Here is a 16,935-nt window from a genome sequence, read left to right as displayed (position 1 = left end):
CAGTCCAAATAATCTGTTTTTCTATGAGCAAATGACATAAAACTCTAGCTTCACCTCTTCACTAAAGTGATGGGAAATTCATTTGCCTTTCAAACATCAACTTAGAAAATGAAAATTTCTTCAGCAGTATGCATAACATCACCCTTGAGATTTAACTTCAGGCTGGTCACAAAAGAAGTGCAATAAGCAGTTTCACTCCTTGTTGCTTTTTTTACACAAAGAAACTCTGTGTTTGGCATACATGGTAATGAAAATATGCAAAACCAGTTATTGTATGTGTGTGTGTGTGTGTGTGTGTGTGTGTGAGGGTGTGTGAGGGTGTGTGAGGGTGTGTGTGTGTGTGTGAGGGTGTACTGCCCTAGGGACATGGGGGCACCCATGTCACCTGGTGCACATATTTTGGTCACATGGTGGGGTGCTGGATGCCCCCATGTGACCAAATGGGCATGTGCCCTAGCCGCATGCCACCAAGCCCCACCCACAGGAGCCGGCCTGCAGGGAAGTGGAGAGGCTTGGTAGCAGGTGGGCATGGGGCCCACCTGGGCTACTCACTGCCACCAAGCCTCACCCCCGCCACCCATGCAGGCTGGCTTTTAAAAGCAGGCCTCCATGGAGGCCAGGAATGGGGCTCAGCAGCAGGGACTCACCCTCTGAGACCCACCCCAAGCCCTGCCTTCCAAGTCCCCCTGCCTCCATGCAGGCTAGCTTTTGAAAGCCGGCCTGCACGGAGATGGGGGGTGGGGCTTAGGGGTGGGGCCATGCTCCCAAGCCTTGCCCCCAAGCATGAGGCCATGGGGGTGGGGATCACCCATAGAAGAAGTTGTCTCCAGGTGCCATTTCCCCCCTCTGGTGTGTGTGCATGCGTGCGAGGGCAAGTGACAAGGAAGCGAATGAAAGGAAAGGCGGCTGAAGGCCGAGCAAACAAGCGAGCACGTGAGTGAGTGCTTGAATTCCTTCTTGAATATCTTATCATATCTGCATATATGAAATCAGTATTCACAGTAGAAATTCTTCCTAGCCATTAAATTTTTAGCTTGGACCATCTTTGCAGTTTCCTTTGTCTTCATTCATGTAATTTTGTAATCATTTTTAAATAGTGTGCCGTTTTCTCTCATCAGATTTATTTCCAAATATTTAACTGGATTTATGGTCACATTGTGATCTACAATCCTACTATATATTCCTCCTGCTTCATTAATAATTTCAAAATTAGTTGAGTATTCTTCCTATTAATTTTGTAGTCTGAAAAGGATCCAACTTTTTCAATTTGTTCTATTATATATTGCATTGACTGTTGTGGGTTTCAAATTGTCCCAAACTTGAAACTTTCAAAAATCATTATATGACAATTTCCCACTATCATACCACCATTGTTTTAAACCAGTTGTTTTGGCTGAAATATACCATTTCACTCTTGAATGTTTATACTGGAGAGATTAACTTAATCTGTCCTAAGCGTAAGAAAAAACTGTTTGCAAAGTTGTGTATAAATGGAACAGTAGGACTTATTTATTATTTGAAAATAATGCCACCAAGTGGTTGAGTTCATACTATATGCTTTTAAACAGTGTGAATATTTCTCAATGTGAATTAAAATATTGTTTTTATTCTAGCAATAAATGGCATCTTATAGGAACACTGTCAATGTAATAGAATCCAGAGATCAATTTCTCTGTCATTTATATGAAAAAGGATGTTATATTATGTACTGTTAGTATGAATTACAAAACAGCCAGAATGGCAGCAGATATATCATCATACTACAGAGTGAACAGTAAAATGAGGAGAAAGCTCTGGGAAAACATATGTAAATTGGAAAGAAGGGACACAAACAATTTGAGAAACTATTGCTAAAAACATTAAGAGAGTTGGTTTTTATACTCGCTCTTATTTCTCTTTAAGGAGTTCACTGACTTTACCTGAATCAGAACTATCAGTGAAGATCTTCCAGCATCAGGCCAATCCTTTTTTTATTTCAGCTGTTTTCCCTTGGATTATGTTTTATCTCATTGTACTTGAATAGTTCTGTCTGATTTGATTAGGATTGCCAACATCCAAGTGGGACCTGGAGTTCTCCTGGAATTATTCTGATCTTCTGAGTCATTATCCAGGTAGAGATGACAGCTATAGCAGGTGAACTCTTCAGCATCGCATCCCTGCTGAAAACTCCCTTCCCAACCTCTTCCCAAGCATGGCTCCCAAATCTTTAGGAATTTACCAAACATAAGCTGGATACCCAAGTTTTGAGCTGCAGGAGTTTTAGTAGATTTTTGGGTTTATTACTGGCTAATTATGGGATTGTTTTTAGTTATTTTATTATATTGCAAATCACCCCATTTTACATAAATTGAAAAGTGTGTGGAATACATTTTCCCCATACTACTAAATTATCTTTCACCCTTTTCATGTTTCTGTTGATAGTAGGAAGGCATATACAAGCCCCAGTGACTGTGAAACTGCAGCTGGTGTGTTTGTGAGACTGGTATGGGGAAGTGAGCTTAAACAGCTATGCTGCAACCCTATGGGAATTAGCCTCACTGTACACAGTAGAGGTTCTGAGGAAACATGCCCAGCATTAAAGCTCATAATTAGAAATAAAACTCTCGAGAATGATTGCTCTTTATGGAGCTTAAGCATACTGAGCTTTCTCCAGATTGTTCCCCAAATCAATTGTTGCTGTTTAACTAAATTTCGTAGCATTACAATCTCAGTGAAATCTTAATGGAACTTCAGCAAGACTAACTTTAGATGGCCAATTTGTGCATGATAGTACTTAATTCATTTAAGTGCTTTCTTAAGTCAGTCCAGAGAACCTGAATAATAACTTTCACAGACTATCAACAAGTAAATTACTAGGAGACTTAAATGTGAGAGCAGAATATGCATTTATTTAAGGATCTGGACATCAAGGTATATCCTAAAGCACTGATGAATAGAAATGTTGGATTTTTGTGTGGTCTTGACTTCAGTGAATTTTGTATATGTATTGTTCACATGAAATGCTAAGGTGAGATTCTGGATTAACATGCTCACTGGTTTGACTTCTCCAGCTGCTCTTGCCTTCTCTGACCCCATCATCATCTGGGAAAAAACCTCTTTGTGGGGTCATAGCTGAAATGGTAGCAATACAACTGGTACTTGCATCTACAATTTCCCAGCAATTATCTTCTATGGAAAGCTGCAGTTCTGATTTATCCTCATCTCTCTTTTTTGCAGCTGCGGCAGCTGCTTTCTTCTGTTCTTGGCGCATGTCCTGATAGACTTGATGGATGATGAACTGTGTGGTGTTCCTAGGGGCACGCATTCCTGGTGCTCTCCAACCACAAACATTCATGGGACGCAGCCTTCCCTTGATGGCTGCACACATAAATGCCAGCAATCTCCATCTTCTAAACAACTGTTTCCGGCTAGAGTGGTAGCTGTGGCAGCATTGCCAGGTCCCACAGCATCTATCTTGGTGATGTCCAGTACACCAACACTTGCTTTGCTTCTTCCTGTGTGATCTCCTCCAGTAGCCTCTCTTTTTCTTCCACTGGTTACAGAATGGAATAACTGTAGAGTTGTTGCATTTCACAGGGTGATGTATTTTGGGCTGCTGCACTTTAGTATTACACTGCCAGCGGTGAAACATTCTGTTTCTTCCCACATTTGGGACCATCAGAGGCCATTGTCTGTTGCAACCTTGTTGCATACAAAGCTGCTGATAACATAGTAATCCCTGTCTCCACATCTTGGTGAAAGATAACTTGGAATCCTGTTTTGCAAACAACTATCTTCCCTGGTACTTGCAGCCTTCCCAGGTGTTTTCCCTTATGCAACAGCCACAGCCGTTGCTCTTCACTTCGTGTAATGTGGTTTGCTCCAGCTGTCTCTAATAAGCTGGGCACCTCCTCTTCATTTTCCAGGGAGATTTTTTCCCCTTTTTCTGCAGTTGTTCACTGTCTTGTGGCTGTGGTGTCTACTCACTGACACCGCTAGTAACACAATGAGACACTTGTTATGAGATGCTGTTTGGACCCAAATTCAACAGGTCATACCACAGAGGTGGTGACATCTGTTTCTCTCAAAAGTCCTGTACACTTTTAAAGTACCACAGTTGCCCAGGCAACAAAGAACCAATCATAAATAAATGGGTGGGGCTGTAACTGAACATTCTACTGTCTCTTGATTCTTGAGGTGGTCTGTGTGGTGTTGGGAAGGATTTATTAAATCAACTGCTCTGCCTCTTTTAGTCACCCACACTGCTGGCTCCATGTACCTATCATGTCTCCACAGTGGTGAACATATTTTATCTAGAGAAAGCTTAAGCCAAATACTAGCTTCAGATAGCCCAATTCAATGTAATCACTGAAATCCTAAGCTATGCCACATGAATCCATTATGACTTCAGCACAAGGTGCTATCTGATGAAGTCATGACCCTCCTTCTAGCATCCAAAACCTTAGCCAACAATCAGTACAAATGCTAATTCTTGCTCTTGCTGTTTAAACTGTATTACCCATCCTGGATTTAAAATATTTCATCAGTGTTGACAAATATTACTAATTCTATTTTTTGAAACAGAAGACTGAAAAACAAGTCTGTCTAGTTCATTTCCCAGTCACAAATAAGCAGAGAATACAAGGGGTTTCAAGGACATATTTAAATAACATAATATTTTCTAGCTACTGTGGTATAGGTATAAAGATAATTCCTAAAATGATTTTTGGTGTGAGATAAAAATGTTTAAACCAATAAAACAAGAAAATGCTACATTATTTCCTGTATCTCAGTAACATGTCCTGATTCCATATGTTTTTAAATCTTTTATACTTGCCCTAATTTTAGGGCTAGAGACCATTTTACAAATGCTTTCATTCAATCATGGTCAAAGTTTCAGTTTTGAACTGGTAGAGTGTGCCCATGAGTGGATATGAGTTAATTCATTATAGAGTACTGGTCAAAACTATGGAGAATTCCGCATAGCAGAAATAAAGCATGTTTAGGACATTTTTAAAAGCATTTTAAAAGCACAGCTCTCTTCTACTAAAACATCTTCCAAACTTTCTATTTCTCTCAGCCTCGGTTTTTGGAAAATTGTTAAACTAATGATCGTCTTCCCTCAACCTGGGTTGAAGATGTTTCCTGCCTGCTGAGTGAACAAAAGCAGGCAAGAAACACTTTATTTCTCCCAGTCAAACCTCTTACTTTAATTTTTGCTGGCCAAACTTGCCATTTTGAGTGCTGCAGCAGTATCTCGGGGACAGAAGCAGTGTGTATGTTTGTGGGTGGGTCCAAACCTTCCATTGCCTGTCAATTCTCTGCTCAAACTATGTCTGACCTCCCCCCACAAAAAGCATTTTTAAGTGTGGGTAGGGTGGAAATTAGATAGGGTAATTTGGTGCAGAAAAGCAGACTTAAAACATCTTCTTCCACACCTGCTTTCCATTTTAACCCTACCCCACTCCAGGATCATTCTTCAGTTAAAGACTGATGAGTTGGACCACAAATGCACTACCCCCGCATCAAACTGCAGATCAAGAGATCTGGCTCCTCCCAAGTCACAGCAATCTCTCTGCTTCTCTGACCCTTCTAGAATGTAAAAGGCTGTTTCTTCCTACATGCACCAGACCTTCCTCAACCATAGGCCCAGTCAGTGGCGGGATCCAAAAATTTTAATAACAGGTTCCGATGGTGGTGGGATTCAAACAGTGGCGCCGCCGCACACACGCACCTCCAGTCCCTATTGGGCAGGGAGGTTGCTTTAGTAACCCCTTCTCAGCACTCAGAAAAAATTAGTAACCACTTCTAGAGAAGTGGTGAGAACTGGTTGGATCCCACCTCTGGGCCCGGTGGAACATCTCAGTCTTACAGCCCCTGTGGAACTGAGCCAGGTCCTGCAAGGCCCTACCCTCAGCTGACAAGAGAGTTCCACCAGGCTGGAGCCAGAGCAGAAAGTCACACCAGTAAACTGGTGGTAGAGGTAACTTATTAAGCATTTGGATTTAGAGACTGCTGAAGTAAGGATTTCATTTTTAACAGCAGTGGCTTCTTCTGCTGGCATAGAAAGAATATCCTCTTCCTTTGGACTTATACATTCCAAACTGAGAAAAGCAGGAAAGCTTGTTTTTCTTTTCCAGGTTATGTACAAAGAAGAAGATGAAGATGAGTGAGATACATTAGACAGTATTATAAAATTTTCATGTGTAGATCTAAGTTGGAACTTCAGTCAGAATAAAGAGTCTATTGTGATAAGATCACCAATCCTATTGTCGAAGGCTTTCACGGCCAGAATCACTGGGGTGCTGTGTGGTTTCCGGGCTGTATGGCCGCGTTCTAGCAGCATTCTCTCCTGACGTTTCTGAAGATCCTCTGAAGATGCCAGCCACAGATGCAGGCGAAATGTCAGGAGAGAATGCTGCTAGAACATGGCCATACAACCCGGAAACCACACAGCATCACCAATCCTGTTTCTAAAAGCACAGGAAATGCAAGGTTATTTTGGAGGAAAACGTTTTTGCGAGTTATTACTATCCTTCAACACATGATGGCAGTAGCATCCTGTTAAAAAATGATAAATGTGCACAAATGAACCATCAAAGTACTTTGTATTATTTGTATGTGTTCCCTCTGCCCCAAAAAAGTTGGCTGGTTTCCCATGGTCTGCTTCCCACCTTGCCCCAAGGAAGAGAAACAAGAGCTGTTCACCAGCTGAAAGCCGATTAAAGAGAGGTGTATATGTTTACTTTGGTGTCATTTTATACCCCAAGTATGTGGATAGTATTTTAATTCTTATTATGTATAGAGCACATCTGAAAACATTATATCTGTCAACATGCCAAGTAAAAATTCTGACACTCCATTGGACGTGCCTTCTTGTTTGTGGCCATTTTAAAAAGAAAAGCCCTGGAAAAGGTACGGGATAATATGGAGGGAAAAGGGATGTTCTCTTGTGACCTCAATCACCAGAGTGAAGCTTTTGTAGCTCTGTGCTGCAGCAATGAAATCAGGACAACAAAACAGGGAATATTTGACATTCACATGATGAAATATGATTACAGATATTTATTTGTACTTCAGATGTTTGGAACACCCAGCAAAAGAACCCATCACATTACTCTTAGTGTGAAGAGCATCCAAAAACAGGGTCTAGAGTGATTAAAAGTGAATTAGGGCTTAAGAATTATAAATATGTTTTGATTGTCTTTATTGATACCACCATGTAGCAGCAGATCCAATTGACCACACTGCTCAGTAACATTGGGTTGAGTCCAGCAGAAAGGCCTGTAGAAGGAATTAGTGAAGCAGGTCTTTCTCCACCTTCCCCTCTCCAAAGGTCTTTCCCACAACAGTTTGTGTAAGATCCTACATCTGGAGATGACAGAAACTGAAAGTGCCATCTTAGGTTGACTTGTAATTCCATTCAGAATGGTACTGTGAATCTGGGACTTCCTGTAAGTTAAGCATGCACACTATCACTGAACCAGAGATTGTCTAATTCAAGAATTAAGAGTGTGGAGCAACAGTTACGGGAACGTTGAAGGGCCTTGCAGAGATAATGGGGTGCTAGAGAGAAGTGAATGTGCATAAAAGAATACTAAGCTATGGGATCAATTATTAGGTTGTCTCTCATAGCAAGTATAACCTGAGGAATTCATTTTTAACACTCTCCCATGGTGGTACTAAAAAAGTAAATAAAATACTCTGCACATTTTCTTGAATATTATCACTGTTCATTCTGCTCTACATTATGTGAAAAATATTCAACACTTTGAAACCATTTCACAACATTGTTTTATTGTTGCTCTAGAAGAACTGATTAGGCAGAGATACATGAAGTGGCAACTAGTGTTATTTACTATTACATGGTCCAGTCATTACTACAGAAGCATGCGTACATTTTTATATGTATGTATATGTAATTTCCCCACATTTTCTCTCTGGTGCAAAGCAGTGTTCAACATTTTACAAAGGAAGATATTCATTTTTAAGAGTTCAGAAAAATGACCTGATCTTATATGACACAAAAATATAGAAAATACTGGCACATATCAGGAATGGGGAATCTAATTAAAACCCAAAGTATCATGAATTGGTTGCTATTTACATAAAATTCTTATAAATTTGCTACTATCAGTAATGAAGATAAAATTGTGAAAAAGAATAATAAACACCCAACTTTTTAATATTTCTCTTTACTAACCTCTTTTGCCATGCTCATCCATTACTTTGCACTCTTTTGCAATCTGCTGTGGATGGATACCACATAGAAGCATAGTGTTGTTCACTAAAAATGAGCTTCTATGGAGCATTGCACACTATGGATTGTGGCTATTTGCTCCATATTTTACACTAATGAAACTATATTCCACCTTCATGAGCTTTTAAAATAGTACATTTCAGAAAGCAATTACATGCTCATTTTCAAAAGAAGCAATGTGGCATGACATTTGTGATTACTGTCCAAGCTTAAAAAAGGCTTCCAACAGGCAAACGTGGTAGGCACATATAAGCATAAGGAGTTTTGCTCAGATTAATGGGGTTTCCATCTAATCTGATGTCTTCAAGAGTTTTACGGATGTAAGAATAATCTTTCATTTTGCAGAAAGTATCTTCATGCATTTCTTGTATGTTGTTGTTCTAAAAAGAAAACAGGAACATCTGTGAAGACCTAACTAATATCAGCATTTATTTGTTCTTCAATGAAGTCCAACATGCTCTACCTCTGACTTTCCTGGGGCCATGATTTGCAGCATTGGGGGGGGGGCATGGAGAGGAGATTGTCTGGAACCACTGGTTGATGGGAAGGAGTAAGAGATGGGACGCCTTGCCCAACAGGGGCTTCTAGTTATCCCCACCAGGGCACCAAAAAGCAGGGCCACATAGACCTGTGGTGCAGAGCCCATCATATCAACCTGCACCCCTTTTAAGGCCAGGTGCCACCAAGGCTGCTCCCCTCTTTATGGTATATAATTTTGTTTAATTACAGTCATAGTAGGTTAGATAAGAATTGAGCAACAGAACACTTGCCCTGCCACCTGAGACATGCACTCTTGACACATTTGAGATAGCTACACAATTCCTTAAATTTCCCCTGAATAGGTGCAGAACACAACATAGTACAGTGATGGTGAACCTTTTCGAGACTGAGTGCCCAAATTGCAACTCAAAACCCGCTTATTTATCACAAAGTGCCAACACAGCAATTTAACCTGAATACTGAGGCTTTAGTCCTGCGCCACTCTGCCCTGCACTGCTCCAGTGCCTCCACCCCACCCGCTCAAGCAGGGGCCAGCCTGCTCTAGCCTCCAGTAAGTCCCATGCACATCTCTGCACCTCTCAAGCATCTCCACTTCCTCTGCCCCCCCTCAGACATCAGCAACCCAGAGCACAGGCACCCAGGCCAGCCTAGATATATGTGTGTGTGTGTGGGGGGGTGATTTTCCACCCCCCCACATGATGAACTCTGTGTGCGTGTGCCCACAGAGAGGGCTCTGAGGGCCACTTCTGGCACTCGTGCCATAGGTTCGCCATCACTGACATATACTTCAGAGACCACAATTGAGAAAATAATGAATAAGCATATTTGTGTACAAGCTTATGCAAAAGTTAACCTAGGCCTTATCTCAAATAGTATAATAAAAGAGGAACCAAAATATTGGTGGGTGTGGTCATGTGGCAACTGATACGAGTGCCCACTATAGACAAGGGTTACATTGGAATGCAGTAGTTTACAGTAAGAGATGCAGGGCTTTAAGTGAGAGCTGATATGACGTACTGGTTAGAATCACATTATAGAACCACATTATAGAACCACATTATAGAATCACATTATAGATCAATAAGGCTTCTGAATTATGCATTTACAAGTTAAACTTTGGTTTAAACATCCATAATCTAATGCAGTACAATTAAATCAATGAAATGGTTTTGCTTAACTCCATGTTTGATTGTGGCAATAAAGTAGAATCGCAGACATGGAAGCTGTTTAATGCTCACCTTGTAAAGCTGTGTAAAGCTCACCTTGCATAAACAATTTTCCTCATTATCACTCTAAATTTCCCTTTAATTTTCACTGATTTTCAAAGTCCCTTAACAACATCCTAGATCGCTGACTTCAAATATAAATGTGTTGATCATTTCACAGTCCCATTGTCTTTGAATAACACCCACAAGGTAAATCTACCCAGCCACTTAGTACCTAGTCCTCTTGCTAGTAATCTACAACACAATCTATATTTTATATGAATTTGTAATCTACCTGGAGATGAAGAGACTGGAGTCTTTCAGGGAGTGGAAGTGGGATATGGTCCAGGTTGTTATCAGTGATATAAAGATGGTGTAAGTCAATCATATCCTGGTGAAAATGAAAAAAAATGTAAATACCATGGTGATTTTATTTTGTCTTATTCTGAGCCAGTCATGAGTACAAATATTTATAGGTAGCATTTTAAATATACCATTCCTTTCAAAGTTTGGGTGAAGTCCATAAATATCAGGGCCACAGCTGTATGAAGACTTCAGCACTGTGAATGGGCTTCACCAGCTTGGAGGGGTTCTATTCATGTTCGTAGGGTCATCCCCCTCCAAGGGCATGAGTGGATAGACCCCCACCAAAAAAATAGGCATCTACTGTCCCAAATGTGCTCCTGTGTCTGTTTACCCTCATTGTGACCATTGATATGCTGTCTTGCCATTGCCTTTTGACTGTGAATCATCATACTCCTGACCCAGGGACCCTCCAACAAGCCCCCTGCAAGGGGTGGGGGCAGCTGTAGGCAGATGGCATAGCACAGACAGCAAAGACCTTGATGACTGCCAGTGGCGGTATTGCCTGATGATCTTCTATACGGTGGAAGCAACAGAACCACATTTTCAGCTTGTCAAATGCCTACTTGGTGACAATGATTGTCAGGCAGTAAGCTTGGTTGTAGGCTGTGTGGTCTGGCAGGTTGTCCTTGATTTATGGTGTCAGCAAATAAAGGAGACGGAGGTATCTGTGGTCATCCAGCATGGATGAAATGATGCCCATCAGGCTTAAGGAACTCTACTTGCTGGCCTGCCCCCACACTACTGCCCTTGACACCATCCTTTGTCCTCTGGTCATGCAGCCAACAGGCATTTGAGGCCAGATGCTGCAAAAATTTGTGCATCATGGACATTGTCCATGAACTTGGCCAAGAGCAAGGAGAAGGTGAAATTGAGTGAGGGGGACCACAGTGACCACTGGGCATTACAGAGCATTTTCTGTACAGGGAAGCGGCTGCACACATGGGTAAATTACCTGGTGGACCTCAGACCATTCTCATGTTTCTATGCGGGCGGCTCCGGAGCTGCTGTGGCCCGCAGAGGCACCCCCCACACAGAGGCGCATCCTTTAAAAAATTTTTACCTTCTCTCCCTGCGCAGTTCCACAGGATGAAGAGACACCCCCTGCAGCCACAGCAACACCTCGGGGGTCAGAGGCAGCATGGGCATGTCTCCCCATCCCCACAGAGCTACGCAGGGAGAGAAGGTACATTTTTAAAAAAACAGGACGCACCTAAAAGCAGCACCTCCCAGCTGGTGCCGTTTGCTTGGCACCAGGTGTAAAATGATGTTTTTGAAAAACATTGCTCATTGAGCAATTTTTAAAAACAGCATTTCCCTGCCGGTCGGGTGTAAAAAGCACAGTGCTGCCTTGTTTTGGAGGTGGCAGCCATGCAAAGTGCGCCCCAGGAATGTGTGACCTGTCAGAGTTCCTTTGAGCCCCTGCATGATGCCATACCCAGCAGCCCCTGCATGATGCCAGACCCAGCATATAGCCAAACCTTGGCTATGAAAAATCAAAACATTTTGCAGGAACCAAAGAAATGAAAACTTTGAAAAAATTGTGATGATTCAGTAGTGGCTCAGCTTGTTATTGGGTAGCTGTGGTGCTATCCAATAGTTGGAAGGGAAGGCTGCTCTTCTTTATGGTGGGAAAGAACTGATGCAAAAGTTTTTTGCCCGAATAAGAAACATTTTTCCCCATTTTGAATCAACAATTTCTGAAAAGAAGGCACACAACTTGTACAATATTTGTATTGTGCTTTGGGGGCAAGATACAAAAAACGTCTTGAATGAAGTCAGCCTTTAGAGAGTGAACAGTGATTAGCAACACAACAGGACTCCCACACTTGATTTATCTTGGAATGTGCTGAGGGAATTGCTGGTAGTGATGATAGCCTTTGCAGCAAATAGATTATCTGTGATGATGTCATGGAAATGTCACAGTTACTCTAATTGCTGACTTTGAACTCTGAACAACAGGATGTTCACAGCCAATTTATTATGTGATAGAAGTTAAAATTCAATTCAGTTCGGATGAAATTCTTAAAAAGGACCTGGGAATATGAGAATCAGGGTGCATGGGTTAATATTATACTTCATGTGGGGTAAGGGGATAAGAGCTCTCCAAACACTTTTGCTTGATTGCTGCCTGCATAAATGATGGACTGAACCTATGTGGGCCCCATGTCAGGGTCCAGAATTGCCAGCATCACCTGGGACAGCAGCCATACCACCTGACTTTGGAGAATGAGGCTCTTATCCAGGGGGCATACATTGAAATGCTGGGGGAAAGAATTAGGACTAATAAAAGGAAACATTTCTTCATGCAACACGCGATTGGTGTTTGGAATATGCTGCCACAGGAGGTGGTGATGGCCACTAACCTGGATAGCTTTAAAAGGGGCTTGGACAGATTTATGGAGGAGAAGTCAATCTATGGCTAGCAATCTTGATTCTCCTTGATCTGAAGTTGCAAATGCCTTAGCAGACCAGGTGCTCAGGAGCAGCAGCAGCAGCAGCAGCAGCAGAAGGCCATTGCTTTCACATCCTGCATGTGAGCTCCAAAAGGTATCTGGTGGACCACTGCGAGTAGCATAGTGCTGGACTAGATGGACTCTGGTCTGATCCAGCAGGTTCTTTCTTATGTTCTTATGAGTACAAACAACTCAGCTTCATGATACTAATATTTTTCAACCATAACTTTGAATTTTGACCTAAAAACACTGGTGCTAAACATACAAAAACAAACATAGGAATACCAACAGGGCTCTTATACCAATGTTGGTCACATTATAGTAAGATGAACATAATTTTAGATTTCATTTTGCTGATATCCAGGGTTTAACTTAAAGATTAACTTTCTTTTCATTCTATCCAACAGCTTCTCAAAGGCCCTTTCCGCACGGGTGGAATATGGCGGCCTGGGGACGGCAAAAATGCCGTCCCCAGGCTGCCATTCGCACAGGGGGCACAGCTGCAGCTCAGCTGTGCCGCCCTCGTGCCGCCCGACCGGTGCAAAGCCGGCGTTCCCAAACCACGCTTCCCCAGCGTGATTTTTTTGGGAACGCCGGCTTGGAGCCGCTGCCGTGCGAACAGCAGCGGCTTCCAAGTGCCTTCCCCCCCCACCGGGCGACTTAAGAACATAAGAACATAAGAACTAGCCTGCTGGATCAGACCAGAGTCCATCTAGTCCAGCTCTCTGCTACTCGCAGTGGCCCACCAGGTGCCTTTGGGAGCTCACATGCAGGATGTGAAAGCAATGGCCTTCTGCTGCTGCTGCTGCTCCTGAGCACCTGGTCTGCTAAGGCATTTGCAATCTGAGATCAAGGAGGATCAAGATTGGTAGCCATAGATTGACTTCTCCTCCATAAATCTGTCCAAGCCCTTTTTAAAGCTATCCAGGTTAGTGGCCATCACCACCTCCTGTGGCAGCATATTCCAAACACCAATCACACGTTGCGTGAAGAAGTGTTTCCTTTCATTAGTCCTAATTCTTCCCCCCAGCATTTTTAATGAATGCCCCCTGGTTCTAGTATTGTGAGAAAGAGAGAAAAAGTTCTCTCTGAACATTTTCTACCCCATGCATAATTTTATAGACTTCAATCATATCCCCCCTCAGATGTCTCCTCTCCAAACTAAAGAGTCCCAAACGCTGCAGCCTCTCCTCATAAGGAAGGTGCTCCAATCCTTCAATCATCCTCGTTGCCCTTCTCTGCACTTTTTCTATCTCTTCGATATCCTTTTTGAGATGTGGCGACCAGAACTGAACACAGTACTCCAAGTGCGGTCGCACCACTGCTTTATATAAGGGCATGACAATCCTTGCAGTTTTATTATCAACTCAATTCCTAATTATCCCCAGCATAGAGTTTGCCTTTTTCACAGCTGCCATGCATTGAGTTGACATTCCCATGGAACTATCAACTAAGATGCCCAAATCCCTTTCCTGGTCTGTGACTGTTAGCACTGACCCCTGTAGCGTGTATGTGAAGTTTGGATTTTTTGCCCCTATGTGCATCACTTTACATTTAGCTACATTGAACTGCATTTGCCATTTCTTAGCCCACTCACCTAATTTATCAAGGTCCGCTTGGAGCTCTTCGCAATCCTTTGTGGTTCTTATCACCCTACATAATTGGTATCATCTGCAAACTTGGCCACCACACTACCCACCCCCAGCCGCGCAGGGCAGGGGGGCATGTCCCCTTGCCTCAGCGATGTGCCGGAGGGCCACGGGACTGGTAAGTCGCTCTGACAACGGCGCAGCTCTGCGCTGTCGTCCCAGCCGGTTCCGGGACCGTCCATGCCGTAACCCACGCCGACCCAACCCCTTCCGCCTCCATGCGGAAGGGGCCAAAGTATTTTGAGTATCTGACAGGGCAAATTCAAAGTGTACTCTATTTATACACACATATGGGTGTTATAGTGTTATCAAGTTACTTTCAACTTATGGCAATCATAAGAATTAATGACCTCCAAAACATCCTATTACTAACAGTCTTGCTCAGGTCTTGCAAACTGAAAGCCATGACTTCCTTTATTGAGTCAATCCATCTCATGCTATGTCTTTCTCTTTTCACACTGCCTTTTCCTATACAAACATACTCTCTGTCTAATATGGAACACAACCCATCAATACATTTTTCTATCCAAATATCATTAAAATGAAGAAACGTTGCACAGGAAAACTAGATAAACTTTCAACAACTCATGTTGTATTAGTCCACCTTTGTCTAGATCCTACTTTGCCATCTTCAATGGCACCCAAAGACTACTGCTGGATGAAGCTGCTATCTCTTGTCTCACAAGAAGACCACCTGAGTTCTGTTATGCTTTTTTGGCATAAACATTTCAAAAAGTGAACAATCAGATTCCAAACTCACTTTGAAAGCTTCCTGTTTAATCCCTTTGCGACCAAGCCTGTTGTTACTAATATCAATGAATGTCAGTGTTGGGGGTAATTCCGGTAGCTGTCTTATCTGGTTATCTCGTAGTATCAGTTCCTGAAGGTGAGGTAGACTCCTGAAGGCATCATCATCAATTTGAGATATTAAATTAGAAGTCAAGTCAATCCTCTTTAAGCTGCCTGGCAGGAGAAAATCAATAATACAATATTATAATAAAATTAAAAAGAACTCTTTTGATTGTATTTCTGCCTACATAAAAAAGAAATTAATAAAAGCCATTTTCATAGACATAAATAATTCTAAAGTATTAAACTTCATTGCTTAACAGGAGATTAATTTTCAGTTGAAAAAATATACTACCAGATTGTTCAAGATGAATAAATACTTCCATAGCATGTATTAAAATAAAAATAATAAGCAGTTTTTTGTCAGCACAGTAATCCGTACTTAGGTTAGCAAAGTCATCCCTGTTGACCTTTTTGATTCTATTGTAGCGGGAGTAGAAATGGGTGGTTTGCTTGGGCAAGGGTGGAAGAGCCTCAAGTTCACGGTCATCGCAGTACACAGAGGTACCCAGACAAGTACATAGCAGACAAGTTGGAAGGCCTAGAACATGGAATGAAAAAACAATTTACTTTTGGGCACAAATTCACACACATGTATATATATTTTCACATACCTGTAAATTGCACTAACCTAAATAATGGCCCTGTTTCAAAAAGTGTAGAATGACTACACAGTCTTTTATTTTGCTGTCAGCTTTGAAAACGTACAAATACACACTGCAAATCCAACACTATGCTTTTGAACAATCAAGATATACATATTAGGATTTCAAAAAGCATTCTTAAAATTTTTTTTTTAAAAGAATAGATTGATGACAAATCTGAAGTGCTAAGGCACTGAAGAGATGCACAAAAGGTTAATAAGACAATTGGTTGTAATTTTTAAATAACTTTGCTGTAATGTTCCTTGGATACACAGAACTATGTTGCAAATTGGCTCCTGTGTTCATTTCCATGTGTGGCATGCAACTGACAGTACTGAAGTTAATTCACATATATATCTGAACAAGGAGAAACCTGCAAGGATTTGTGCGAGACATCTCATTTCCTCTGCCGCCACTATTTCTTCTTTCATTTTCCTGAAAGCCCCCTATAGCCTCTTCCCTTTTCTGCAACCAACACCCAATCTACCTTTATCTGCCTTTTCAACTCTATCTCAAGCTTTCCCTGTCACCCCTTAGCAGCTTCTACTTAGGAAAACTGTGGCTCAGTTGTGTGGTCAATGGATAGGCTTACTTATATCATAGAGAACCCTCAAGAATTTGTAGTATTTTACTTTCTTCTGTACCCCCAATCCCACACTATTTCTCTTTCCCTCCCCCTGGCAACCCAGATATTCTTCCACCTTTCCCTTGCCCCATTCTCTCTTTTTCAGCCATTCACCACCCACCTTTTAGCCGCCTCCCATCTTCATCTATATTTCATATTTATTTCCTCCATTTATACCCCACCTTTCTCCACAGTGGGCACCAAAGCATCTAACATTATTTTCCTCTCCTCTTTTTTATCCACACAGCAACACTGTAATGTAGATTAAGTTGAAAACATGTGACTGATTTAAAATCAGCCAATGAACTTTCACAGCAAGATAGGATTTTAATTCTGGACCATCCAGACCCTATGCTGAAGTTCTAACTACTATAACCACATTGGCTTTCATTTGCTGTTGAATA

The 16,935-nt window shown here is 41.9% G+C and overlaps 1 protein-coding gene across 1 annotated transcript in view; it reads right to left on the bottom strand.

Moving 5' to 3' along the window:
- Nucleotides 1-7,755: 7,755 nt before the first annotated feature.
- EPYC (epiphycan) overlaps nucleotides 7,756-16,935 on the bottom strand; it is a 49,066-nt gene continuing 39,886 nt past the window's right edge. Inside the window, exons 4-7 of the mRNA XM_048499189.1 lie at nucleotides 15,645-15,803; nucleotides 15,174-15,376; nucleotides 10,241-10,336; nucleotides 7,756-8,619 (exon numbers count right to left, since the gene is read on the bottom strand). Of these exons, the coding sequence (XP_048355146.1) occupies nucleotides 8,449-8,619; nucleotides 10,241-10,336; nucleotides 15,174-15,376; nucleotides 15,645-15,803 (629 nt within the window). The 3' untranslated portion in view covers nucleotides 7,756-8,448. The remainder of the gene's footprint in view (nucleotides 8,620-10,240; nucleotides 10,337-15,173; nucleotides 15,377-15,644; nucleotides 15,804-16,935) is intronic.

Source organism: Sphaerodactylus townsendi, linkage group LG06, assembly GCF_021028975.2.
Source record: "Sphaerodactylus townsendi isolate TG3544 linkage group LG06, MPM_Stown_v2.3, whole genome shotgun sequence".
Classification (NCBI taxonomy): Eukaryota; Metazoa; Chordata; class Lepidosauria; order Squamata; family Sphaerodactylidae; genus Sphaerodactylus; species Sphaerodactylus townsendi.
Note: the sequence above shows the minus strand (reverse complement) of the source record. Positions and strands in the feature narration are given on the sequence as shown.